Below are 26,401 nucleotides of genomic sequence, written 5' to 3' on the forward strand. Positions count from 1 at the left end.
TAGTGTTGGGCTTGGGGCTGCTTAGCAAGAGATAGGGGCTTGCTGAGGCCACATGCTGCTTGTTTGGGATTTGTGAACCTTTGAGAGATTTTAAAAAATTCTGCAGCATGAGCCAAGGCCATTGTATGGAAAAGCCATCAGAAGCAGTTTAGGTGGTCCTGCAGGTTGGGTTGTGTGGGATGGGGTCTCACAGTGCTTTTTGAGCCACTGTTCCTTTGCTGGAGCTCAAAGTGAGTGATGGATGTTAACTGAAGTTACTGTGGTAATTTCCAATATATTTATGTATCAAATTATTATGTTGTACACTTAAAATTAATACAATGTTATATGTTAATTATTTCTCAGTAAAATGAGTAAAAAATAATAATTATGGCAGGCTTGGGCTGTGTGGTGGTCTTTAATTGCCTGGTATTTGGCTCTGGGATGATTTAAGGCAAGGGAACACTGGTTTCGTGTGTAACAGTTCAATAAGAAGTACATTGGAACTGTAGTCTTGTAATTGGTTGGTTTGCATAAAGAACTGTGTTCCTGGTCCAGCTCTTGTTCTCTGTAAGAATTAATCAACCATTGGGGAAGGGGCAGTCTCTTCCTGGCCAGCTCCATCACAAATGCCAGAGCATCAAGAACACAGACAAGAAGAAAGCATAGTTAATATATTTTGCCATTGATGACAGTGGGGTTTAAAGTCCCCAGCTATGACTGTTTTGATGTTGATCTCTCCCTTAAAGTCCAGCATTTTTTCATATATATATATATATATATATATATATATATATATATATATATATATATATATATTAACATACCATTGGTATGTTAATAGAAATTGCATTCAGTCTATAGTTTGCTTTAGGAGCCTGAACGTTTTAGTTATTATAGTTCTTTCTATCAATGAACACGATATATGTTTCCATTTATTTGTATATTGGAAGTTTTCCCTCTTGAATTTTTTAGAGAAGGATAGTTGTTAGTACTTCTTTGAATGTTTGGTAAAATTCACCACTGAAGCCATCCGGTTTAAGACTTTTGTTCGCTGGGAGTTTTCTGATTACTACTTCGATTTCATTAGTTGTAATCGGAATCCTCAGGTTTTCTGATTCTTCCTGATTCAGTTTTGGAAGATTGTATGTTTTTCCAAATTTATCCATTTTGTCCTGGTTGTTCAGTTTGTTGTCATATAATTGTTCGTAGTATTTTCTGACAGTTGTTTGTATATTTGTGATTTAATTGTCACTTCTCTTTCATTTCTGATTCTATTGATTTGGGTCCTCTCTCATTTTATCTTGATGGGTCTAGGTCTGTGGTCGGCAAACTGCGGCTCGCGAGCCAGATGCGGCTCTTTGGCCCATTGAGTGCAGCTCTTCCACAAAATACCACAGCCTGGGCGAGTCTATTTTGAAGAAGTGGCGTTAGAAGTTTAAGTTTAAAAAATTTGGCTCTCAAAAGAAATTTCAATCGTTGTACTGTTGATATTTGGCTCTGTTGACTAATGAGTTTGCCGACCACTGGTCTAGTAAAAGTTTATCAATTGCATTTTTTTTTTTTTCAGAGAACCAGCTGTTGATTTCATTGATCTTCTATGTCTTTTTAGACTTTATCTTCAGCTCTCATTGTTATTTCCTTTCCTCTGTTCACTTTAGGCTTTGTTTGTTTTTCTTTTCCTAGTTCCTTAGGTGTAAAGTTAGATTGTTTGAGATTTTTCTTCCTTATTCATAAATTTTCTTCTTTAGACTGCTTTTGCTGTATCCCACAGATTTCAGGAAGTTGTGTTTTCGTTTACTTTGCCTCAGGGTATTTTTTATTCCCCACCCCCCTTGATATCATTGACCTATTATTCATTGTTTAGTAAGATATTATTTAGCTTCCATGTGTTTTTGTGTTTTTAGTTTTTTCTTGTATTTGATTTCCAATTTCATGCCATTGTGATAAGAGAAGATGCTTAATATAATTTTAGTCTTTTTAAATTTATTGAGACTTGTTTGGTGGCCTAACATGTAGTCCATCCGAGGAAATGTTTTATATGCACTTGAAAAGCATTTATATTCTGCTGCTTTGGGATGATGAAAATATCAAACCCATCTAGTCTTTTGTGTCACTTAAGGCCACTGTTTCCTTGTTGATTTTCTGTATGGAAGATCTACCCATTGATGTCAACGGAGTGTTAAAGTCCCCTACTATAACTGTATTACTGTCAGTCTCTCTGTTTTATGTCCCACAATCTTTGCTTTATATATGTTGTTTTTTCTACGTTGAGTGCAAAAATGTTTACAAGGGTTTTGTTCTCTTATTGGATTGATTCCTTTATCACTATGTAATATTCTTCTTTGTCTCTTTTTATGTCCTTGTTTTGAAGTCTATTTTGCCTGATATAAGTATTGCTACCCCAGCTTTCCTTGGCATGGGGTTCTATTGACATGACAAATCTTTAACCATTCCTTTACTTTCAGTTTGTGTGTGTCTCTCTAAAGTGGGTTTCTTGTAGGCATCATCTACAATAATAAAAGAGAAACATGCAAATTGACCACACCTCCACTACGCCCACAAGCCACGCCCACCAGCCAATCAGGAGTGAGTATGCAAATTAACCCAAACAAGATGGCTGCAGCCACAGAGCGAGCAGGGGGCTTGGGTTTCCCCGGCAATGGAGGAAGCCAAGCTTCCCACCCTGGCCGGCCCTGGCCTTCACTCAAGGCTACAAAGTTTCAATTATAGAAGATAGATAAATCCCAACAAAAATGGTGGCAGCCATGGAACTGGAGAGAACAGGAGGCTTAGGTTGCCCCCAGCAATGGAGGAAGCCAAGCTTCCTGCCCACCCTGACTGGCCCTGGCCTCAGCTCAAGGCTACAAAGTTTCAATTATAGAAGATAAATAAATCCCAGATACCAGGGCCTCCGCTTGGGTCACCGGGGGCGTGGCCAGCCTGCAAACCACCACAGGCCCCTCGCCCAGGCCGCCTCACACCCCAAGGGAAACCCCACCCTGATCCGGGACACCCTTCAGGGCAAACCAGCCGGCCCCCACCTGTGCACCAGGCCTCTTTCCTATCTAATAAACGAGTAATATGCAAATTGACCATCACCAAAGCACACAAGATGGCTTCCCCCATGTGGTCAAAGATGGCTGCCCCCATGTGGACACAAGATGGCCGCCACAATATGGCCAGCAGGAGAGGGCAGTTGGGGGGGACCAAGCCTGCAGGGGAGGGCAGTTAGGGGTGACCAGGCCTGCAGGGGAGGGCAGTTAGGGGCAATCAGGTTGGCAGGGGAGCAGTTAGGCATCAATCAGGCTGGCAGGGGAGTGGTTAGGGGGTGATCAGGCTGGCAGGCAGAAGCGGTTAGGGGCAATCAGGAAGGCAGGCAGGTGAGCGGTTGGGAGCCAGCAGTCCTGGATTGTGAGAGGGATGTCGGACTGTCCCGGTAGGATCGGGCCTAAACGGGCAGTCGGACATCCCTCGAGGGGTCCCAGATTGGAGATGGTGCAGGCTGGGCTGAGGGACACACCCCCCCATGCACGAATTTCGTGCACCGGGCCTCTAATCCTATATAATAAAAGCCTAATATGCAAATTGACCAAATGGCGAACGATTGGTTACTATGATGCACACTGAGCACCAGGGGCCAGACGCTCAACACAGGAGCTTCCCCCAGCCCCCAGGCCCCAGGCTAGCCAAGGTGGGTGCCAGCGGGGGGCCCCCCTGATCACCCCGCCGGTCGCCCCATGGAGGGAGGCAACTGGCACTGGCGGTGGGGGGCAGGGCCAGCGAGTGGGCGGTGCCAAGCCAGCCAAGGTGGGTGCCAGTGGGGCCCCCCTGATCGCCCTGCTGGTCACCCCACAGATCTGCCCTGATTGCCAGCCAAGCCTAGGGACCCTATCCATGCTGAATTTCGTGCACTGGGCCTCTAGAGTGTGTGTGTGTGTGTGTGTGTGTGTATGTATATTGGGCCTTGTTTTCTTATTCATATAACTGCCCTATGTCTTTTGATTGCAACATTTAATCACTTTACATTTAAAGTGATTATTGATTGGTAAATATTGCTATTTTGTTATAAATATTACTAGATGCCCGATGCACGAAATTCGTGCACGGGTAGGGTCCCTAGGCCTGGCCAGCGATCAGGGCTGATCAGGGCCTTCCCTGGCTGCCGGCTGCCGACTGCTGTCTGGGGCCTTCCTTTATTCCACACCGCCCCCTGGTGGTCAGCACATGTCATAGTGAGGATCGAACTCCCAGTCTCCTGGTCGAACTCCCAAGGGGACACTTTGCATATTAGCCTTTTATGTATATACATGTTTTTCTTCTCTTCTTCTTTCTTCTCCTCCTCCTCCTCATTCTTAATGAAGTCGCTTTAACATTTCTTTTAATACTAGCTTCATGGTAATTAACTAAAGCTTTGCCTTGTCTGGAAAGTTCTTTATTTCTCCTTCAATTTTAAATGATAGCCTTGCTGAATAGAGCAGTTTTGGATGTAGGTCCTTGCTTTTTATCATCTTGAATATTTCCTACCAGTCCCTTCCGGCCTGAAATGTTTCTGGTGAGAAATCAGCTGAAGTATTATGGGAGCTCCCTAGTAAGTATCTAGCTGTGTTTCTCTTGCTGCTTTTAAGATTCTCTATTTTTTCTTTGATCTTTACCATTTTAAGTATTATGTGTCTTGGTTTGGGTCTATTTAGGTTCATCTTGTTTGGGACTCCATGTGCTTTCTGGACTTGTATCTTTCCTTCACCAGGTTAGGAGGTTTTCCGTCATTATTTCTTCAAATAGGTTCTCAATCTCTTGTTCTCTCTCTTCTCCTCTGGTAACCCTATAATGTGGATGTTGTTATGCTTGATGTTGTCCCAGAGTTCTCTTAAACTATCCTCATTATTTAAAACTTTTTTTCTTTTAGCTGCTCTGATTGGGTGTGTGTTTTTTTTCTATCTTTTCTCCCAAATCACTGATTTGCTTTATGTTATCTGTTGTTGATTACTTCCTACTTGTATTCTTCATTTCAGATACTATATTCTTCATTTCTGACTGGTTGTTTTTTGTTGGTGTTTTTGTTTGTTTCTATTGGTGAATTTTTTTGGTGACTTTCTCACTGACTTCATCCATTTCCCCCCTAAATTCCTTGATCATCCTTTTAATTAATTTTGAACTCTGTATCTGGTAGTCCTCTTGTTTTCATTTTACTTATTTCTTTTTCTCTGGATTGCTCTTGTTCTTTCATTTGTGGCATGTTTCTTTGTATCCCCATTTTTTCTGCCTCTCTGTATTTGTTTATGTGTATTAGGTAGATCTGCTGTGTCTCTTCGTCTTGGTAGGGTGGCCTATGTAGTATGTATCCTGTGGGCTCAGTGGCATAGTCTCCTTGATCACTTGAGCTAGGTACTTCAGGAATATCCCTTTTGTGGTTTATATGAGCCCTTCTATTGTTGTTGAGTCTTGATTGCTGTTAGCCCATCTGTGTGTGGGGTTGACCCTCAATCTGGCTGTCTGTGAGGACTGACCCAGACCACAGTATTTGAGTTACTGTGTGGGGGATGAGCTATCGAAGCAGAATTCACCCCAGCAGGGTCTGGTGCCTGCCGAGATCTCCTTTTGGGTGTGCAACTAATAGAGCTAATCTGGTTGTTTTCTGATGTGGACTAGAGCCAGCTACCAGGTGTGTTGGTTCTGTCAACTCTTGGGAAGGACTTTCCTGTAGGTCACAATGTTAGATACTGTTTGTGATCAGTACTAGGGTACATGTTTGGAGCTTCAAAAGGATCCACAATTGGTAACTACCTCTACTGAACCTGGTTGCTTATGGGAGGGGCCAAGCTGATATCAAAGCTGGCTGCACCAGTATCTGTCCTTGGGCAAGTCAGAAAAAAGGCTCAAGGAACCTGGAGATCTGCCTTCACCTGCTGGTTGCTCATTAGGCTCGGCCACTGAAAGAGCCTCAAACTTTACACAAGTTGTATGAGACAGGTTTTAGTGAGTCACCAGTTAGGGTCCATTTGTGTTCACCAAGTTAATATAGATTAAAACTCAGTTCCAGTGCTGGGTCTGAGGCCACTCAGCAAAAGTCTCAGTATATTGCAAGGACAACCGCCACCCACCTGGGACCTGCAAATTTTTGCAATGACATAGGGTCTCAGGGAGTTATCAGGGTGAAGCTAGTAGAGTTCATCAGGCTAAAACAGATTAAGATGTGGTCATGTGGAGGGAGAGCTCTGTATAGCAATAGTGATGCTTGTTGGGCAGGAGGAAAGAAGTCCCTCTTCCTAAAGCTGCACAACTCAGCTTCTCCCTGAACTTGCTTAGAATTTGAGAGTTTTTAAGAATGACAGCAACATGGGCCCAAGCTGGCTTCCACCAGCACATCCCACAGCCATTTCTGAGCTTGGCAGTATGGGGCCTCAGGAAGGTGGCAGAGTGGGGCTAGTGTAGCTCCCCAGGCTCATGTAGAGTGGGGCAGGCAACACAGAATTGGTTGACACCGGTCAGGTGCATGGTGAAAAAATGGCCCTCATCCTAAAGCCACACAACTCAGTCTCTTCCTGTGTGTCCAGGCATCCCCTGAGGTTGCCTGGAATTCCTCAAGCATGTTTATTTTTTGTTTGTTTTTAATACTCACCTGAGGATACGCTTATTGATTAGAGAGAGGGAGAGAAACAAGAGTGGGAAAATATTGATTGGTTGCCTTCTGTATGTGCCCCAACAGGGGATCAAACCTGTAACCTCTTGGTATGTGGGATGACTCCAAACGAGCCCACACTGGCCAGACTCTTCAAGAGATTTTTTAAAGGAAGACTGCAACATGGGCCCAGGCTGGCCGCCTCCAGAAAATCCCACAGCTCTATGGGAGCTTGGCAGGGTGGAGCCTCATGGAGTCTGCAGGGTAGGGTTAATGTAGTTCCCAAGGCTGATGCCACGGCGGTGGTGTCCCAACACAGGAACAATGGTGCTGGTTGAGCATGCTGGATAAGCAGCCCTCACCCTAAAGTCACACAACTCGGTCTGTCCCTGTGTGTCTTTGGCAACCTTTGAACTTGCGTGGAATACCCCAAGAGTTTTTCAAGACTGATTGCAATGTGGGCCCAGACTGGTTGCCACCAGCAGATCCCTCATCCATTAGCTTAGAAAGAAAGGACCTCAGGGAGGTGACAGGGTGGGGCTAGTTAGTGTAGCTCCCTAGGCTAATTTCATATGTAGGGAAGTGCTTGATACAGTAGGAGATACGGTGGCTATCAGTGGTGTGGGGAGAAGAGAGAAACTCAAAACAGGGATACTGACAGCTATCCCTCTACACCTGTCCCAGAAGCCACACAACTCAGTCTCTCCCTGCATGACTTCAGTCCCATTTGGTGCCATACCTCTACTGGAGCCCAGTGTGAGTGCCTTCAAGCAAGATTTTGTATGCTTGCCCTTTAAGAGGATGCCTGGGTTTCTAGCAGACTACTGTATCACCCAGGTGGATGGGATCCCTGCTGATTTTCACAGCCAGTTGTTATGTGGGCTCCTCTTCTCATCACTGGTGCTCTGAGCTGAGGAACCTGGCATGGGATTTAGACCCCTTGCTCCTGGCGCGGGGAGGGGAACCTCTGCAACTGAGATATCCCACCAAAGTGTCAACCTCTGCAATGGATGCAAGGCCAGCCCTTTTCATGTATCCACCTCTTCTACCAGAGTTTGAGAGATTTCTGTATATATCATTAGTTATAAGACATGTTCAGCTAGTCTTCAGATGGTTATTCAGGTTTATTGTTCTATAATTTAGTTGTAATTTTGATGTGGTCCTGGGAGGAGTTGAGTGTAACTTCCACCTACTCCACTATCTTGGATCCTATCTCCTTAAGCAACATTTGAATATACCATACAGTAGTGTCAACTATAATAATTATGTTGTACATTACACCCCCATTACTTAATTTGTAAGGGGGCTATTCTAACTGCACCCACCTGCACCTCTGGTACCACACACAAATCTGATCTTTTTTCTATGAGTTTTTTTTTTAATTTTACATATAAATGAGACCATAAGGTATTTGTCTTTCTAACTTACTTTACCTAGTATAGTACCCTCAAGGTCCATACATGTTGTTACAAATGGCAGGATTTTCTTCTTTTTTTATGTCTGAATAATATTCCACTGGAGATACATACATCACAACTTCTTTACCCATTCATCTACAGTGGACACTTAGGTTGTCTCCATGTTTTCGCTATTGTGTAAATAGTGATGCAGTGAACATGGGGGTGCAGATACCTCTTTGACATAGTGTTTTCATTTTGTTTGTTCAGATCTATACCCAGAAGTGGAATTGCTAGTTCACACAATAATCTAATTTTAAATTTATTAGGAACCAACATACTATTTTCCATGATAGCTGTATCAATTTACATTACCACCATCTGTGCAAAAGGGTTCCCTTTTCTTCACAGTCTCAACAGCAGTTGTTCGCCGAAACCGGTTTGGCTCAGTGGATAGAGCGTCGGCCTGTGGACTGAAGGGTCCCAGGTTCGATTCCGGTCAAGGGCATGTACCATGGTTGTGGGCACATCCCCAGTAAGGGGTGTGCATGAGGCAGCTGATCGATGTTTCTCTCTCATCGATGTTTCTAACTCTCTATCCCTCTCCCTTCCTCTCTGTAAAAAATCAATAAAATATATATTTAAAAAAAAAAAAAAAAAACAGCAGTTGTTCAAGAGACTTCTGTATATATCCTAGTGTCTCTTTGATGATATCAATAATAACAGGTATGAGCTGATAACTCATTGTGGTTTTCATTTTCACTTCTGTAATGATTAGTGATGTTGAGCAACAGCATTTATCGGTAGGCCATTTGTATATCTTCTTTGGAAAAATGACTTCCTTTGCCCATTTTTCAATTGCCTTTTAAGTTCTTTTGCTGTTGAGTTGTAGGAGTTCTTTATATATTTTTGGATATTAACCCTTATCAAACATGACTTGCAAATACTTTTTCCCATTCTACAGATTGTCTTTTCATTTTGTGAGTCATTTCCTTTACTGTGCAAAAGCTTTTCAGTTTGATATAGTCCCACTTGTTCAGTTTCATTTTGTTTGTGTTTTAGGTGTGATATCCAAAAAAACCATTGCTAAGACACATGTCTCAAGGAACTTTTTTCTATGTATTCTCAGGAGTTTTATGGTTTTAGGTGTTATGTTTAAGTCTTTAATCCAATTTGACTTAATTCTTGTGAGTGGTATAAGATAGTTTCATTCTTCATGTATGGTGAATATCCAATTTCCTAGTACCTCATATTGAAAAGCCTCTCTTTTCTGCATTGAGTGTTCTTGGCTTACTTGTCAAATATTAGTCAGCCATATATCCATGGGTGTATTTCAGTGCTCTTGATTCTGTTCCATTGCTCTATTTCTCTATGTTTATGCCAGTACCAGTTTTGGTGATAATAGCTTTATAAGATAGCTTGAAATCAGGAAGTGTGATGCTTCCCACTTTGTTCTTCTTCCTCAGAATTGCTTTGGCTCTTTAGGGTCTTGTAATTCCATATAAATTTTAGGATTATTTTTCTACTTCTGTAAAAAATGCTATTGGAATCTCAGTAGGGATTGTATTGCATCTGTAAATGGCTTTCGGGTAGTATGGACATTTTAATAATATTAATTCTTCCAGTCCATGAATACAGGATACCTTATTTGTGTGTGTGTGTGTGTGTGTGTGTGTGTGTGTGTGTGGTTATTTCTTTTAGTGATGTTTTGTAGTTTTCTGTGTAGAAATCTTTAACCTTTTTGGTTAAATTTATTTGTAAATATTGTTTTCCCCCCTATATAATGTATTGTTATTGTATAGAACACTAGATTTTTGTATATTAATTTTGCATTCTGCACCATTACTGAATTCATTGTTTAGATTTAACTACTTTTGGTGGTGTCTTTAAAATTTTCTAGATATAAAATTATGTCATCTGCAAGTAGAGACAGTTTTACTTCTTCCTTTCCTAGTCTTTTACTTCTGCCTTTTAATTCTTTCTCTTGACTGTGGCTAGGACTTGCAATACTATGTTGAGTAAGAGTGGTGAGAGTGAGCATCGTTGTCTTGTTCCTGATTTTAGAAGAAAAGCTTTTGAGCTTTTACTGTTGAGTATGATGTTAGCTGTGGGCTTGTCATATATAGTTTTTATTATGTTGAGATACATTTCCTCTATATTTAATTTGTTAAGGGTTTTTATCATGAACAGATCTTGAATGTTGTCAGATGTTTTCTCCATGTCTATAGAGATACAATTTTTTATTTTATTCTATTAATGTGATATATCATATTTATTGATTTGTGTATGGTAAACCGTCCTTGCATGCTGGAGATAAATCCCACTTGATTATGGTGAATGATCCTTTCAATATGCTACTAAGTTTGGTTTGCTAGTATTTTATTGAGAGTTTTTCATTTTTATTCATCAGGGATTTTGGCCAGATTTTTTTTTTTTGGGGGGGGGGGTTCTTATGGTGTCATTTTTTGGCTTTGGCATCAGGGTTATATTGGTCTCATAAAATGAGTTTGGGAGTGTTACCTCCTCATTTAATTTTTTTGGGGAAGAGTTTGAGAAGGATTGGCATTAATTATTTAAATGGTGGGTAAAATTCACCAATGAAGTCATCCTATCCTGGGCTTTTCTTTGATGAGAGATTTTTAATTACTGACTTCTTACTATGAATTGGTCTGTTCAGATTCTCTATTTCTTCCTGATTCAATCTTTGTTAAGTATGTTTTTAAGAAATTTTTGTTTCTTCTAAGTTGTCCAGTTTTTGCATATAGTTGTTCATAATAGCCCCTTATGATCCTTTGTAATTCTGTGGTTTGAGTTGTAATGTCTCTTTAATTCAAATTTTAATGATTTGGGTTCTCCTTTTTTTCCATGGTTAGTCTAGCTAAAATTTTTTCTGTTTGCACATGGCTTGATCCTGTACATAGAAAATCTCAAAGAATCTTCAAAAAATGACTAGAGGCTTCGGGTCAAGATGGCAGCAGAATTACAACTAAACTACAGAACAGCTATCATTCAGAAGTAATTTCTAGCTGAACAGAAGTCCTAAAACTACAGATACAAAGAATGCAAGTTGAGAGTGGTAGGAGGGACAGAGATATGGAATGAGCTGGTCTAACACCCACCTGTGGTGGTTAAAAATCAGAGGGATATCTCAGCTGCACAGGCCCCCCTGAGGAGTTGATAGGTTCCAGCCCCACAGCAGACCCCCCAGGTCATGGCTCCCATGCCAGGAAAAGAAGTCCCCATAACTTCTGGCTGTAAAAGCCAGTGGGAACTATGATTGAATGAGGGAGGGCTTCTAGAGTCCCAGGCATTCCTCTTAAAGGGACCACACACAGACTTACTCAGATGCACTCACTCTGAGCTACAGCATTGGGGCAGCAGTTCGAAAGGCACCTGGGACATTTGGGGAGGAATTGAAGTGTCTGGCATCAGGATGAAAGCTGGAGGGGTAGCTTTCTCCCAAGCACAAGTGCTAGCGGAGGCCATTATTCCTTTTCTGAACCCTCGCCCCCACAGAGCTGGCAGACCAGCACCATATCTGAGTCTTTCACCCTCTTGACTTGATACAAGCTATGTGGTTCTCTCCTTGAAATGTCCTCTTCTCATTTTTAGCTTGTTAACTTCTGATTGTCCTTCTGAACATTATGTAGTTATCATCTCCAGGATTTTTTTTTTTCCTGATTATCTGGGATGAGTAGAACCTATAGGACGTTGTTTATATCCCTATTATACCACTTACTAGTGGCTTGGTGCATGAAATTCATGCACAAGGAAGGGTGTCCCTCAGCCCAGCCTGCACCCTCTCCAATCTCAGACCCTTCAGGGGATGTCTGACTGCCGGTTTAGGCCCAATCCGTGGCCCGATCCATGGGGATCGGGCCTAAACCGGCAGTCAGACATCCCCTGAAGGGTCTGAGATTGGAGAGGGTGCAGGCTGGGCTGAGGGACACCCTTCCTTGTGCATGAATTTCATGCACCAAGCCACTAGTAAGTGGTATAATAGGGATATAAACAACGTCCTATAGGTTCTACTCATCCCACGGATCGGGCCTAAACCTGCAGTCATCCCTCTCACAATCCGGGACTACTGGCTCCTAACCACTCGCCTGCCTGCCTGCCTGCCTGATTGCCCCCAACTGCCCTCCCCTGCTGGCCTGATCACCCCAAGACTTTTATTAGTATAGATATGACCCTTCACGGAAAATTTCACTAACCCTCCTTTACAATAAGGGCTTGATGATGGAATCTTTGGACCAGACGCCACAATTTCCTTTCTTTGAATAGTGGAGGGAATAATTATCTTGTCTTTAAGTTGCCTTGAACATCAAATGAGATAATGACTTAGAAAAGTATAAAAGCACCATATAAAGACATCTGTCTTTTTCAACTGAAAAGACAATAAAGTGGTAAAATGAAAAACACTATTTTTATTCTCCCCCTTCCTTCCTTTACAGCCTTTATTTAAACTTTGAAATTTATAAAAATTTCACTCCTATTTTCATTTCTTTACAGTCAATATTATTTTGTATTAGTTTCAGGTTTTATATTAGTTACAGAATAGTGGTTAGACAATCATATACTTTACAAAGTGTTCCCCGATACTTCCAGTACCCACCTGGCATCATACTATCATTACAACACTATTGACTATATTCCCTATCTAAGTGACAATAGGTTTACAGGTTCCTTCCAATTTTTCTTTTGTGTTGCTCGCCCTTCCTTTTCTTTCTCACTTCTTCCCTCATTTTCTTTACATAGTATTTCAATTGGCCCTCAAAGCTCAGTGAAGGCACTGGGACATGCTTAATCCATTTTACAGACCAGGAAACTGAGGCCAATTCCAGTTGGCTGTGGAACTGGACTCAGCACACAGGGAGCCCTCACCGCTGCGCTCTCCGCCCTTCCTAAGGGGCAGCCGCAGGGCAAACAGAACAAACCTCCCTGTGAGGCTTCCAAGCTTCTTTCTCAAGCACCTCTTCATCGTGGATGCTCCACATTCTTTCCTCTCCCCTGCCCCCCGCCCCCATTCTTTACTGCCCCCCACTTCCGGGGAGCAGGTGGTAGGCTCCCCACTCACTATGCAGGCGCATGCCGCTGTGGGGCAGGGTGGGAACTGGGGGCGGGGCGGGTGCGGGCTTGATTTTGGGCCAGGGCTGGAGCAGGAGTCACGGCCTCTCAAGTGTGCAGGCTGCAGCGAGGCCCGGTTAGCACCGGGAGCTGTGCTGATCTGCCGCAGTGGGGTACCCAACAGTGCGGCGCACCTCCACTGAGGTGGCGCGGCCCCTCAACCTCCGCCTCAGGGCTACAGGTCCACACCCTTCCACCGGGCATCCTTTCACACCGGCAGTCATCACCTTTTGTTTCCCACCGGGCCAACCCACGTCTTGGGGCCACTGCAGAACCTTGTTCTCTGCGGGTGAGGCAGATCCCCTCCCGCCGGCCCCCTGCCCTGACCCGAGCCACCTCCGGTGCACCTCAGTGACACTCTGCGCCCCTTGGGCCGCCCACCTCCTGGCCACCCACTTTGCCGAAGCCGCGGCGCTCGCTGGGAGCTGCCCCTCAGGCGGAGGCCTGTCCGCATGCCTGCGGACCCCCGGCCGTGGCTCCTGGCTGGCCGCTTTGCCAAAGCGTCCTCTTCCTTCAGGCACTCTCCTCAGACCCCCGGGAGCTTGGCTCCGGTAGCCCTGCCCCTTGTTGGCTCCCTGCAGCGTCCCCCACTAGGCTCTCCTGGGTCGCCCATCTGTCAGGACGCTGCTGGGGCGCCCTGCTGTGGGCAGTGCAGTCCTGGGACAGAGGGTGAGGGAGTGGGGAGCAGCTCAAGTAAAGTTTAGTAAACCCCAGGTAGACGTTGGGATTCGGCTGCGGGCCGCAGGGGAGTCTGTCTGGACAGGAAATCGCACTTAGACCTGGAGTGCCGCCCCGAGGCTCTGCAGCCACGCCCACCTTGTGAATGGTTGTGACATGACGGCGTCCCGGGCAAATTTGCATATTCCTCCATTATATATATAGATGACACTGTACAGTTTATTGGCTAAGTACCTGTCTGTCTCCCTCACTAGAATGTGAACTTTTGAGGACTTGGACTGTGATTTATTTTTTTTCTTGGTACCTACAGTACATATAAAAATAGGTGCCAAACAGTGGGTATTTAATATATGGTTTTCAGATAAATTAATTTTATTGCTTACTATTTTCTGGGACATATAATTTAAAAGAGGCCTCTTTCTCCTTTTTATTTAATAGCAGGATATATTAGTTATGTATATGTCATGTTTGGTTTTCTTAGTTTTATTTCTTTTTGCCAGCCTTGTAGTGAATGAATTCATTAAAAAAACAATTAGTGTTTTATAGAACTTCTCAGGACCAGTACTGTGAGATTATCATGATTTTAAAGAAATAACATGTATATAAAGCACACAGCATTGTGTAACACACTAAGGACTACTTTAGGGTTTGGACACCATTAAGAATTTAATGAAATCTAAAGAAAACAGTGAACCCTTTTCTAGAAAATGGTAATATCTACAGAAAGTTTCATATACAATTCTGGGTAGTACATAAAGCCTGTGAATAGTTATCTATGGCCCCAGGTTAAGAACTCTCCTGTTTTAACCCAATGCTGTTCTCAGATAACATCCTTCAGTAATTCACCATCTCTATCAATTCCAACACTAATTAGGAAAAGAGTAAAAAAGACAGAATGGGTTAAAAATATTTTTAAAGAACCAGCATTTGTTGGGATTGACAAAAATGTGTTGGAAATAAAAGCAAACTGAAAATCCTCTAGCCCACTTTACAGATTTTGTTTTCTTTAAAACCATTCTTGGATCACAGGAAATTAAGAACAAAATAGCAGAAAATCATAAAAAATAATAGTGAAAATATTCTGTGTGATTAAAACTGAGTTCAGTAAAATTCAGAGTCTTAAAGTGCATATATTACTAAAAAAAAGAATGAAGTAGGTTAAACTGAAAAAGTTAGAAAAACATCATTGTAAGTCTAAGGAAAATGAAAGAAAATAATAAAAATTGAAAATAAAAGTTAATGCATTAAGCCTGGCCATGTGGCTCAGTTGGTTGAGTGTCATCCCATACACCAAGAGGTCACAGGTTCGATTCCTGGTCTAGGTATATGCAGATTTCCGCTCAGTCCCCAGTGGGGAAGAGGCAGCCTATCGATGTTTCTTTCTCATCAATGTTTCTATCTCTCTCCCCCTCCCTCTCTCTCTCTAAATGTTAATAAAACACACTTTAAAAATATAAATAAGTTAATGCATTAAAAGAAACCTACTTAAATAACTGCTATAGCCTCCTGACAGGTCTTGCTATACCTGGTTGCTACAGTGCAGCCAGAGTGATTCTCCATAGCACTACCTGCATAAATAACACTCTTCATTGCCCTTAAAATGACTCATAACACCCTTTATATCAGACTTGTGCCTACCTTTAAAAATTATGGTAGCCACATTAAAAAAGTAAAAACAGATTAAATTAACTGTGGTAGTGTTTATTTAACTCAGTATGCCCAGAATATTATTTCAACATGGAATCCATATAAAAACTGTTAATAAGGTATTTACATTGTTGGGTGTTTTTTGTAATGCCTTTGAAATCTAGTATGTGTTTTACACTTACAGCACATCTAAATAGTGACTAGCCGCATTTCAAGTGCTTGATAACCAGCTACAAGTTAAATTTAGAAGCAGTAGAAGATTGTCACAAAGACAAAAATAGATAACATTGGCTATAAGAAAATAATCAACTATGTTAAAAACTAAGAAGAAAAGGAAATAGGAATATAATTGCAGTATAATGTAGTACAATTATCATTATTTTTTTAAATATATTTTTATTGATTTGAGGGGTGGGGGGAAGAAAGAAAGAAACATCCATGAGAGAGAAACACCAGTCACCTGCCTCCTGCATGCCCCCTTCTAGTGATTGAGCCCAAAACCCAGGCATGTGTCCTGACCAAGAATCGAGCAGGCAACCTGTCTCTGTGCATGGGATGACACTCAACTGAGCCACACCGTCCAGGGCTTATTACTATTATTAATATGCAAAGAATACAAATCAGTAAGAACACTTAAGACCCCAAAAGATAACATAAACAGCCTGTTTATAAAAGAGCTAGAAACAAAAATAAGAGATAGTATTAACCTCATTAAAAATCGGGTACAAATTTAAAAGATAGTAATATACTATTTTCATCTAGCAAGGTGGCAGAGATTTTGAAACTATAATTTCCAGGTTTATGGAAAGTGTGGTAAAAGGCTGTTTCCAAAGATTATGGAGGGAGAATATGAATTAGTAAAACCTTTGTTAAAAGCAGTTTAACAATAGACACAAGGATTAGGAACATATCAAAAGAGAGCAATATTAATTATATAGAAGGGAAAAGTACATACCAAAATGTTCACTTCTGCATTGTTTATAATAATAACAGAATTGAAAACTACATAATTTTCTTACATTAAGAGAATGGTAGAATAGTTTATGGTATAGTCATTTGATGAAATACTGTGAGTAATAACATGGAAAAGTCTTTTTATAATATTTGAATAGGAGGTTGTATATGTCTAAGGAGAAAAATTAAGCCTATGTGTAGAGAACAAGACTAAGAAATTTAACAGAATGTTAACAATATTAGGATACAAGGACCTCAGATTTTTTTTCCAGTTTTCTGTTTTCCAAATCCATAAAATTAGTATTACCTATAAAATTACAAGAAAACTACTTAAAGTGGTGGGATTCTTAAATCTAATTTGAAAAGTCATATTGATTCAAATATGCTCCACTTACAAAGCTGTATTTTAAGTTTTAATAAACGCAGTGCTTAGCAGCTGATGAACTAAATGTAAATGACCCAAATACTCTGTGGTTTGACTCTATACATGTTTCATAGTGAAGTTTATTGATTTTCCAATAAAAGTTTGTCACTATCTTTTTCTTATCCCCTTATTTTTGACTTAAGTCTGACCTCCAGAAAAGTGACATAATACTTCTTTAACTAATGTGTAAAATATGTAATCCCCATTTTCCTTTCCCATTTCATAGGGTTAGATAGCTCATTATCTACTCTCTTACTAGCTCTTGATATACTAATTTGCTCTTCGTTGTTTTGATTAATGCTTCTTCCCGTCTTTTTTAGGTTATTCTGGTACAAGTTAACCCAGGAGAAGCATTTACAATAAGAAGAGAAGATGGACAGTTTCAGTGCATTACAGGTAAGAATGGTAATTTATTATTATTTGAAACGAGAAAAATTTATAATACATAAAAATATATATGCTGGTGGTCTCTTCCTTTCTTTCTCACTATCACTACACCAAGTCAAACTCTGAATATCTTATATCTTAACAACTGCAGCATCCTAATTAGTCTCTTTGCCCTGGTTTCTTGATTAATCTTACTACTAGAGGCCTGGTGCACGAAATTTGTGCAATGTAGGGGGGGGGGGGGGTTGTCCCTCAGCCCAGCCTGCACCCTCTCCAATCTGGGACCCCTCGGAAGATGTCTGACTGCCAGTTTAGGCCCCCACAGGGATCAGGCCTAAACCAGGCAGTCGGACATGCCTCTCACAATCCGGGACTGCTGGCTCCCAACTGCTCGCCTGCCTACCTGATTGCTTCTAACCACTTCTGCCTGCCAGCCTGATCAATCCTAACTACTAATCTGCCAGCCTGATCGATGCCTAACTGCTCCCCTGCCGGCCCGATAGCCCCCAACTGCCCTCCCCTGCCGGCCCGGGTGCCCCCAACTGCCCTCCCCTGCTGGCATAGTTGCCCCCAACTGCCCTCCCCTGCCAGCCCTGTCACCCCTAACTGCCCTCCCCTGCAGGCCTGGTCGCCCCCAACTGCCCTCCCTTGCAGGCCTGGTCCCCCCCAACTGCCCTCCCCTGCAGGCCTGGTGGCCCCCAACTGCCCTGCAGGCCTGATCACCCCCAACTGCCCTCCCTTGCAGGCCTGCTCACCCCTACCTGCCCTCCCCTGCTTGCCTGGTTGCCCCTAACTGCCCTCCCCTGCTGGCCTGATCGCCCACAACTGCCCTCCCCTTCTGGCCGTCTTGGCCATCTTGTGACCACATGGGGGTGGCCATCTTGTGCAAGGGCGTGATGGTCAATTTGCATATTACCTCTTTATTACATAGGATAATATTACTAGAGGCCCAGTGCACAAATTCATGAACATTGAAAGGAAATTAATTAGAAGAAATATATTTTTTTAATATATCTTATTGATTTTTTACAGAGAGGAAGGGAGGGGGATAGAGAGTTACAAACATTGATGAGAGAGAAACATCTATCAGCCGCCTCCTGCACACCTCCCACTGGGGATGTGCCCGCAACCAAGGTACATGCCCTTGACCGGAATTGAACCTGGGACCTTTCAGTCCGCAGACTGACGCTCTATCCACTGAGCCAAACCGGTTAGGGCAGAAGAAATATTTTAATACTGCTATTTACCCTTTCTTTATAATAAAAGTGTCAACCAGATTCATGATCGACATTGACAGATCGAAATTCACATGCGATTGGCACATCGCGCATATGAGAGTCAACTTAGCCTTCTATAGATATAGAATCAACTTGCTTAATTAGACCTACTTTGTGATGTAGCTAAACTTTTTCCAGCCCTGTGAAGCACTCCAACTTCTCTTTCAGGTAATTGTCAGCAACACAACAGTAAATATCAACACATGCAGGGAGAACAAAGGATAAAATATTTAACTGCAGCAGTGTTTGACTATATTATGTGCAGTGAGAAAACCTGAAGTCATTTTCAAGGTCCACCATTTCTTCTTTTCAATCGGTTCAAGTTTCTGAGCTTTCTAAATCTCCTTTTTCCGGCTAATGAAAAGAAAATAGGATTCCACTGAGTCTCCTATCTGCCTACTCCAGGACTTCTGTGAGGATCAAATGAGATGAGGCATGGGAAAACACTTCACGGACATTTGGATAAAATGTAAAATGTTTGCACTTGGGTATAAAGCAAGTTGTGTTTCTGGGATGAAGAAACTGCAAGGAGGTTAGTTGTAGGTAGGGAGAGGAAGCTGGGTGTTGCTACATCACGTCATTACCTGGCACCCACAGCGACCGTTTCAGGGCTGGGCTGGGCTGTGGGCCGCATTTTGCGTCATGGGGTCTCGGCAGCATCGGCTGCAATTTGGTGGGGTTTCACTCCAGGGTGGTGGCAGGGCCTGTATCCTACTTGGGGGAAGCCGAGTATTGCTTTGTGGGTGCCAGGTCCATGGTGCCATTTCTCTTTGCGCATCACAGCAGCTCCTGCGTTGAGCGTCTGCCCTCTGGTGGTCAGTGCGCATCATAGTGACTGGTTGGACAGTCGGACACTTAGCATATTAGCTTTTTATATATAGAGATATTGTTTATGTCACTCACCTGCTGAAAAATCTTCAATGAATCCAATTCAGGATCCTTAATCTCTTTCTTAAAGATCATTTTATCTTTCTAGTCTTTCAACTCATTTTCCCTTTAGCACTGTTTTACTTCTCACTTGATAAATTATTCACTGTCTTTTAAGTCTGTCTTATACTTACTGTAGTGTTCTTCTTATCTAGAATTCACCCTTATCACCACCACCCCTAACCTATCCAAATGCTACCAGTGCTTCAAGACTGAGCTCAGATCTTATCTTTAAAAGGTTTTTTGTCATTTTAATTTGCATCTCTCTGATGATTAGTGACTTTGAGCATTTTTTCATGTGTCTCTTGGCCATCTGTATGTCCTCTTTGAAGAAGTGTCTATTTAGGAAATATATCCTAAGAATCCTGAAACACCAATCAGATTGTTTATAGCACCACTATTTACAATAGCTAAGATCTGGAAACAGCCCAAGTGCCCATCAATAGATGAGTAGATAAAAAAGCTATGGTACGTTTACATAATGGAATACTACACAGCTTTAAAAAAGAATGATCTTTTAACCTTTGAGACAGCATGGAGGGGCCTGGAGAGTATTATGCTAAGCGAAATAAGCCAGTCAGAGAATGACAAGTATCACATATTCTCATTTATATGTGGAATAAAATGAAAATAAACTGACGAACAAAATAGATCCAGAGACATGGAAGCATGGAACAGACTGGCGAATCTCAGAGGCTTGGGGGAATTGTGGGGGGGGGGGGGGGGGGCGGGAGAGGGCCAGCAAGAAGTTAAACAAAGAACTTAAATGCATATATCCATAATCCATGGACACAGACAGTAATTAGTGTGGTAGGCCTGGGATGGGCCAGGGCCAGGTAGAGAGGGACAATAGGGGGGGAAAGGGAGCACATCTGTAATACTTTCAACAATAAAGATAAAGTTTAAAAAATTTTTAAATAAAAAAAAATAATGTTTTTTATAGTCTTTAGTGAGTATTCCCTCCACATTGCTCACTAGCCATCCCTCCCCCCCACCTTGTTACTCACTAGCCCCCCCCCCCCCAACAAACACACTTGTAACAAACAAAGATGTCTCCAGATACCACCAGATGTTCTGGGGGCAGGATGAAGGGTGGCACAAAATCACCCCCAGTTGAAACCATCTGCTGTATGTGAAGACAAAAGCAATATAAAGGTCACTGGCTTTGTATTTAGAGAACCTGGGTTTCAGTCCCAACTCTCACTGATTGTCTGTCTAAACTTTCATATGTTATTTAACCTCTATCAGGTACATTTCTTATCTGTAAAATGTCCATTCTTGTGAGAATAATAGTACACCTCATAGGATAATTGTAAGGGTTAACTAATGTGCGTTTAAAGCATTCTAAACCAGATCTGGCACATATAAGGCACTCAGTAAATTGTGATGTTGGGTGCTGTGGTGTTATTTCATAGAAAGTTACTCCATCTTCTGTGAAACTTCATAATACCAATTATTGTGCCATCCATTTAGCAAGCAACTATGTAGTTTCTTAGAACATATCTTATTGTTACATTTTTTAAAGCCATTAAAATTTTGTGTGTTTAACTTGAAATGTTTATTGTCTCTTCAACTAAGTTTTGAGCACTTTAAGAGCAGATACCACTTCTTACATTTCTTATATGCCCTTTGCTTATTGGCCTTCCACATATTGAGTACCTAAATAATAGGCTTTGATTTGAAAAGAGCACATTAGAAGTAGGGTGACCATATGCCTTATCATCCAACCCAGCATACTTCTGAGAACAAAAGAGGACTCTAGCAATTACTCCAAGACAACTGTTATCAGCCAAGATTATCCCAGGCAAACCAGGACTTATGATACCTCCCATTTTTACCCGGTCTGTCTACTCAATTTAATCAGAGAAGAAATAGATCTAACTCTCTAGAGAAGCAGTTAGCTCAGTACTTACAATTAAAAATTTTAGCCTGCCATCTAAACCTTACATGTCTTAGAGTTAGTACTTTCTCTAAGTTAATTTAAATCTTTTGTATGGCAAAAAAGATAACTTCAAAAAAGGAAGGATCCACATATTGTGAGCTTAAAAGAAACCAATAACAGGTCTTTATGCAATATAATAAACTTTGCCTCTTTACTGGTCAATTAGGTTTTCATAAAAATTATTTTTTACTGGGTACCTCTTAGAATGTAAGTTTCTAAGAGCACCCACCTTAGGTTTGTTTGTATATCTCTTTTCAAATTTTTTTCAATAGATACTGTTTGTGATGGAAGCATTTTAACTAATACAACATTGGTCTTTTTAAACACATCTGCAAATGAGGATACTGTACTCATTACTATTTTAGTGTCACTTAAAATACAAAAACTGCTAATTGCAGTTGGATAACCAGACTCTGATTTTTAAGTAACATATTTTAAAAGTCAATTGTAACTATAAATTTTAAATCCCCCCCTCATAAAATTAATTAAATTGATTTTTATATGGCATTTACCCTTTCAGTCAGGACCAAAAAAGTCTAATTTATAATGTGCCTGTAGTACTAACAGTATCCTAATAGTAGAAACTGCCTATGATGTGAAGAAATTTTTAGGCAGGAACACATTTTTTTTGCTTTAGTAGAGAACAGGGAGACTCCTTTCTCTATATGAGCAATTATAAGAGTGAAAACTTTGTTTTAAAATTACAAGGTAGTTTTCTAAAACACAGGAAAGGATAAGGCGAACCAGACAGAAAGTAAAAAGCTCTTCCCTCTTTGTTTGTTTTGTTAGTCCAAAATTAAAACATGGGATGTAGTGGAAAGAGTAATGGTGGATCGGGGACTAGGGTTTAAGTCTGTGTAAAGACCAGTGTGCCCTCACTCCAAGCAAGAGAAGGAGATAGGATGAGAAAATGATTGCTGGAGCTCACCTTTTTCCTTTCCTTCCCCTTTGCTATCACTAATTTCTGTCACATGGCAGTCATCTTCCTGAGCTAGTTCTGGAGCTAGGTTGAAAAAAAAAAGAGTCGAAGTAGAAGTGAAGGCAGCAGATAACAAAGAGAAAGTTTTAAGGGAGGAAATAATATGCCAGTAAAGCTGAGAGAAAAATAGGACCTTATAGCCCTAAGTCCATCAAGTTCTGAAAGCTTTTCTCTGTACAGCCACTATTGCAATAAAATAAACCTTTATAATGAAACCTAAAGAACTGAGGTAAATCCAGTTATTAAAGACTTTTTTAATGTAGTTTTATTACCTATCAAGAATTGTTAGAGATCACAGGGAAATTTAGAGATCTAAGTCACTTATTTTAGTGGAAGTTCAGAATTTGTTAGTTATAGCTAATTATGGGCAGGGCTCAATATAGTACTTTTTCTACTATAGCATACTGCTTGAAAAGACAGATTGCTAATATTTATTTCATGAACTTACTAAGTATCTGCTGAGGTATAATGTGCCAGCTGCGGGGAACTCAAAGAAAACGAAAACACAATTCTTGCCATTCAAGAATACAGTGTAGTAAGGAAGAAAGAAGGAACAAAGGTACCTCTTACACCAAGGTGATTCCTCCAACTCACAAAGGAGTTTCAGATCCTATGCACCAAAACAAATGACAGTGTCTACTTCATGCAAGAGTGGAGGACTTAACTTTATAAATAGAACTGCTTATTTTAGTAGAACTAGAGCTAAATATGTGTTACCTAGTGAATCTCATTTGCAAAAGCGAAAACAAATGAAATCTTAGACTACAAAAATAAGTGTAAATTCAAAACAGATGGTGTAGTACTCTGGTTATATGCTATTCTTTTAACATGTTTCTTAAAAGTATTGACAACTTGAGCTTGAACCCAGGAAGGTAAGTAGGAGAGCACAGAATCATGAAATCCTCCTATATAATAAAAGGGTAATATGCAAATCGACCGAACGGCAGAACAACCAGTCACTATGAGCGCACTGACCACCAGGGGGCAGACGCTTAATGCAGGAGCTTCCCCCAGCCCCCAGGCCCCGATCGCCCGACGGGGAATGGGGAACCAGGGGTAGGTGGCAGCAGGTACAGGTGGCACCAGGCCAAGCCCCAGCCCCACCAGTTGCCCCTCACACAGAGGGTGACCCGTGGTGGGGAACCGGGCCGGTGAGCGGGCGGAAAAGGCCAACCTCTCAGTCCCTCCCCCAGGCTTGCAGGCTCCAATTTCCTGATGGCAAATGGGGAACTGGGAGTGGCGGGGGAGCAGGGCCAGGCAGCCAGGATCGGGCCTAAACCGGCAGTCGGATATCCCTTGAGGGGTCCCGGATTGGAGAGGGTGCAGGCTGGGCTGAGGGGACCCCCCCCTCCCGTGCACAAATTTCATGCACCAGGCCTCTAGTTTTATAGATAAAATAGTATTTTTTTCTTTTGATAGCTTCTATTTTCATTTGTCTATATAAGATCTTTCCTTTTCCTCCTCTTTTATATTTTTGTTGTCACAAATTATCTCTTTACATTGTGTGTTACCAACTTGAAGTAGATATAGTTATTCTTTTTCTCCTTTAACCTTTGTGCTATAATTTAGTGTATAACACCCTGTTCTGAAAGATGGTTACAATTTTCTGATTATGCCTACCACTTCATTCAAACTTTTGCCTTTTGTTTTCAGGTAGAAGAGCTGCTTTCAACATTCTTGTATGTCAGGTCTTGTGGTGAACTCCCTCAGCTTTTGTTTGTCTAGGAAAGCCTTTATTTCTCCTTCATATTTGAAAGATAACTTTTCCATATAGAGTATTCTTGGCCGGCTATTTTCAATTTTTTAATATTTTAATGTCTTTCTACTCTCTCCTGGTCTGTAGAGTTTCTTCTGATGATAACCTAATGGGGGTTCCTGTGTATGTTATTCTCCTTTTTCCTGCCTATCTATAGAATACTTTGATCATTCATTTTTATATTGTTAATGTAATGTGTCTTGGAGAATGTCTTTTGCATTGAGCTAATTAGGTGTTCTATTAGCTTCTTGTATTTCTATGTCTAGTTCCTTCCCCAGGTTCGGAAATTTCTCATCTATTTTTTAAAATAGGCTCTCCCTTCTCCCCCTCTTTTCCTTTTGGAAAACCCATTATTCTTATGTTGCCTTTTTCTAATAGATCAGATAGCTCTCACAGAGTTCTTTCATTTTTAAAAAGTATTTGGCACTAGCCCATTTGGCTCAGTGGATAGAGCATCGGCCCATGGACTTAAGGGTCCTGGGTTCAATTCCAGTCAAGGTCACGTACCTTGATTGCAGGTTCCGCAGCCTTGGTCAGGGTATGTACAGGAGACAACCAAATAATGTGTCTCTCTCTTTCATCAATGTTTCTCTGTGTCTCTCCTTCTCCCTTCCACTCTGTCTAAAAATCAATAAAAAAATATCCTTGAGTGAAAATTAACAAAAAAATAAAATAAAAAATAAAAAGTCTTTGTTCTTCTCTTCCACCATAATTATTACATTTCTATTTTTGAGTTCACTGGTTCTACTCTATTTCCAATGCTTTCTGATGCATTCTTTATCACATTTATTGAGTTTTTCAATTCCAGAACTTCTACTCAGTTCTTTTTTAGAGTTTCAATTTCTTTGGTAAAGTAATATTTCTGTTCATTAATTTTATTCTTGAGCTAATTGAACTGAATTTCTGAGTTTTCTTACAGCTTGTTGAGTTTCTTCATGACAGCTATTTTGAATTCTCTATCATTTAGATATGGTTTCTGTAGAGTTATTTTCTTTTTCTGATATCATGATTATTCATTGTGCTTGTTGGGTTGTTACTCTACTGATGCCTTTGAAGTGGTACAGGATAAACAAGATTGATGAACCTCTAGCCAGGCTCACCAGGAAACAGAGAGAGAGGACCCAAATAAACAAAATCAGAAAGGGAAGAGGTGAAGTAACAACTGACTCCACAGAAATACATAGGATTGTACTAAAATACTATGAACGACATTACTCCAACAAATGGGACAACCTGGATGAAATGGACATATTCCCAGAAAAATACAACCTTCCAAAACTCAATCAGAAAATCTGAATAGGCTGATAACTACTGATGAAACTGAAGCAGTAATAATAAATTAAAAAAAAAACAACACCTCCCATCAAAAACAAAAGCCCTGGTCCAGATGGATTCACAGGGGAGTTTTACAAAATATTCAAATAAGAACTAACACCTCTACTCCTCAAATTATTCCAAAAAATTTAAGAGGAAGAAACACTTCCAAACTCTTTCTATGAGGCCAGCATCACCCTAATTCCAAAACCAGATAAAGACATGACAAAGAAAGAGAAATACAGGCCAATATCCCTGATGAACATAGACTCTAAAATCCTCAACAAAATTTTAGCAAACTGGATCCAGCAATACATTAAAAAGATCAAACATCATGACCAAGTGGGATTTATTCCATTGATACAAGTCTGGTACAATATTCACAAATCAATAAATGTGATACAGCACATAAACAGATTGCAAGACAAAAATCACAGGATCATATCAATCGATGCAGAAAAAGCATTTGACAAAATCTAACACCCTTTCTTGATAAAAATCTGTCAGCAAAGTGGAAATAGAGGGAACATACCTCAACATAATAAAGGCCATATATGACAAGCCTACCGCCAACATCATACTCAATGAGTAAAAACTAAAACCATTTTCCTTAAGAACAGGAAAATGACAGGGATGCCATCTTTCACTACTTTTATTCAACATAGTTCTAGAAGACTGCCATATCAATCAGAGAAGAAGAAGAAATAAAAGGCTTCCAAATTGGGAAGGAGGAAATAAAACTGTCATTGTTTACAGATGACATTATACTGTACATCGAAAACCCTAAAGACTCTATCAAAAAACTACTGGATTTAATAAATGATTTCGGAAACATAGCAGTATACAAAATTAACACCAAAAAATTTTTAGCATTTTTATCACCAATAGTGAACTCTTAGAAAAAGAAACTAAAAAAAAAATCCCATTTATATTGCAACAACAAAAATATTAAGAAATTTAGGAATAAACTTAACCAAGGAGGTAAAATAAC

The 26,401-nt window shown here is 40.9% G+C and overlaps 1 protein-coding gene across 1 annotated transcript in view; it reads left to right on the top strand.

Moving 5' to 3' along the window:
• The window catches only part of FNDC3A (fibronectin type III domain containing 3A), a 212,212-nt gene that overhangs the window by 64,251 nt on the left and 121,560 nt on the right, over positions 1-26,401 (top strand). The window contains exon 3 of the mRNA XM_080659488.1: positions 17,149-17,224. Within this exon, the coding sequence (XP_080515614.1) occupies positions 17,149-17,224 (76 nt within the window). The remainder of the gene's footprint in view (positions 1-17,148; positions 17,225-26,401) is intronic.

This window comes from Plecotus auritus, assembly GCF_963455305.1.
Source record: "Plecotus auritus genome assembly, chromosome: 3".
Lineage (NCBI taxonomy): Eukaryota > Metazoa > Chordata > Mammalia > Chiroptera > Vespertilionidae > Plecotus > Plecotus auritus.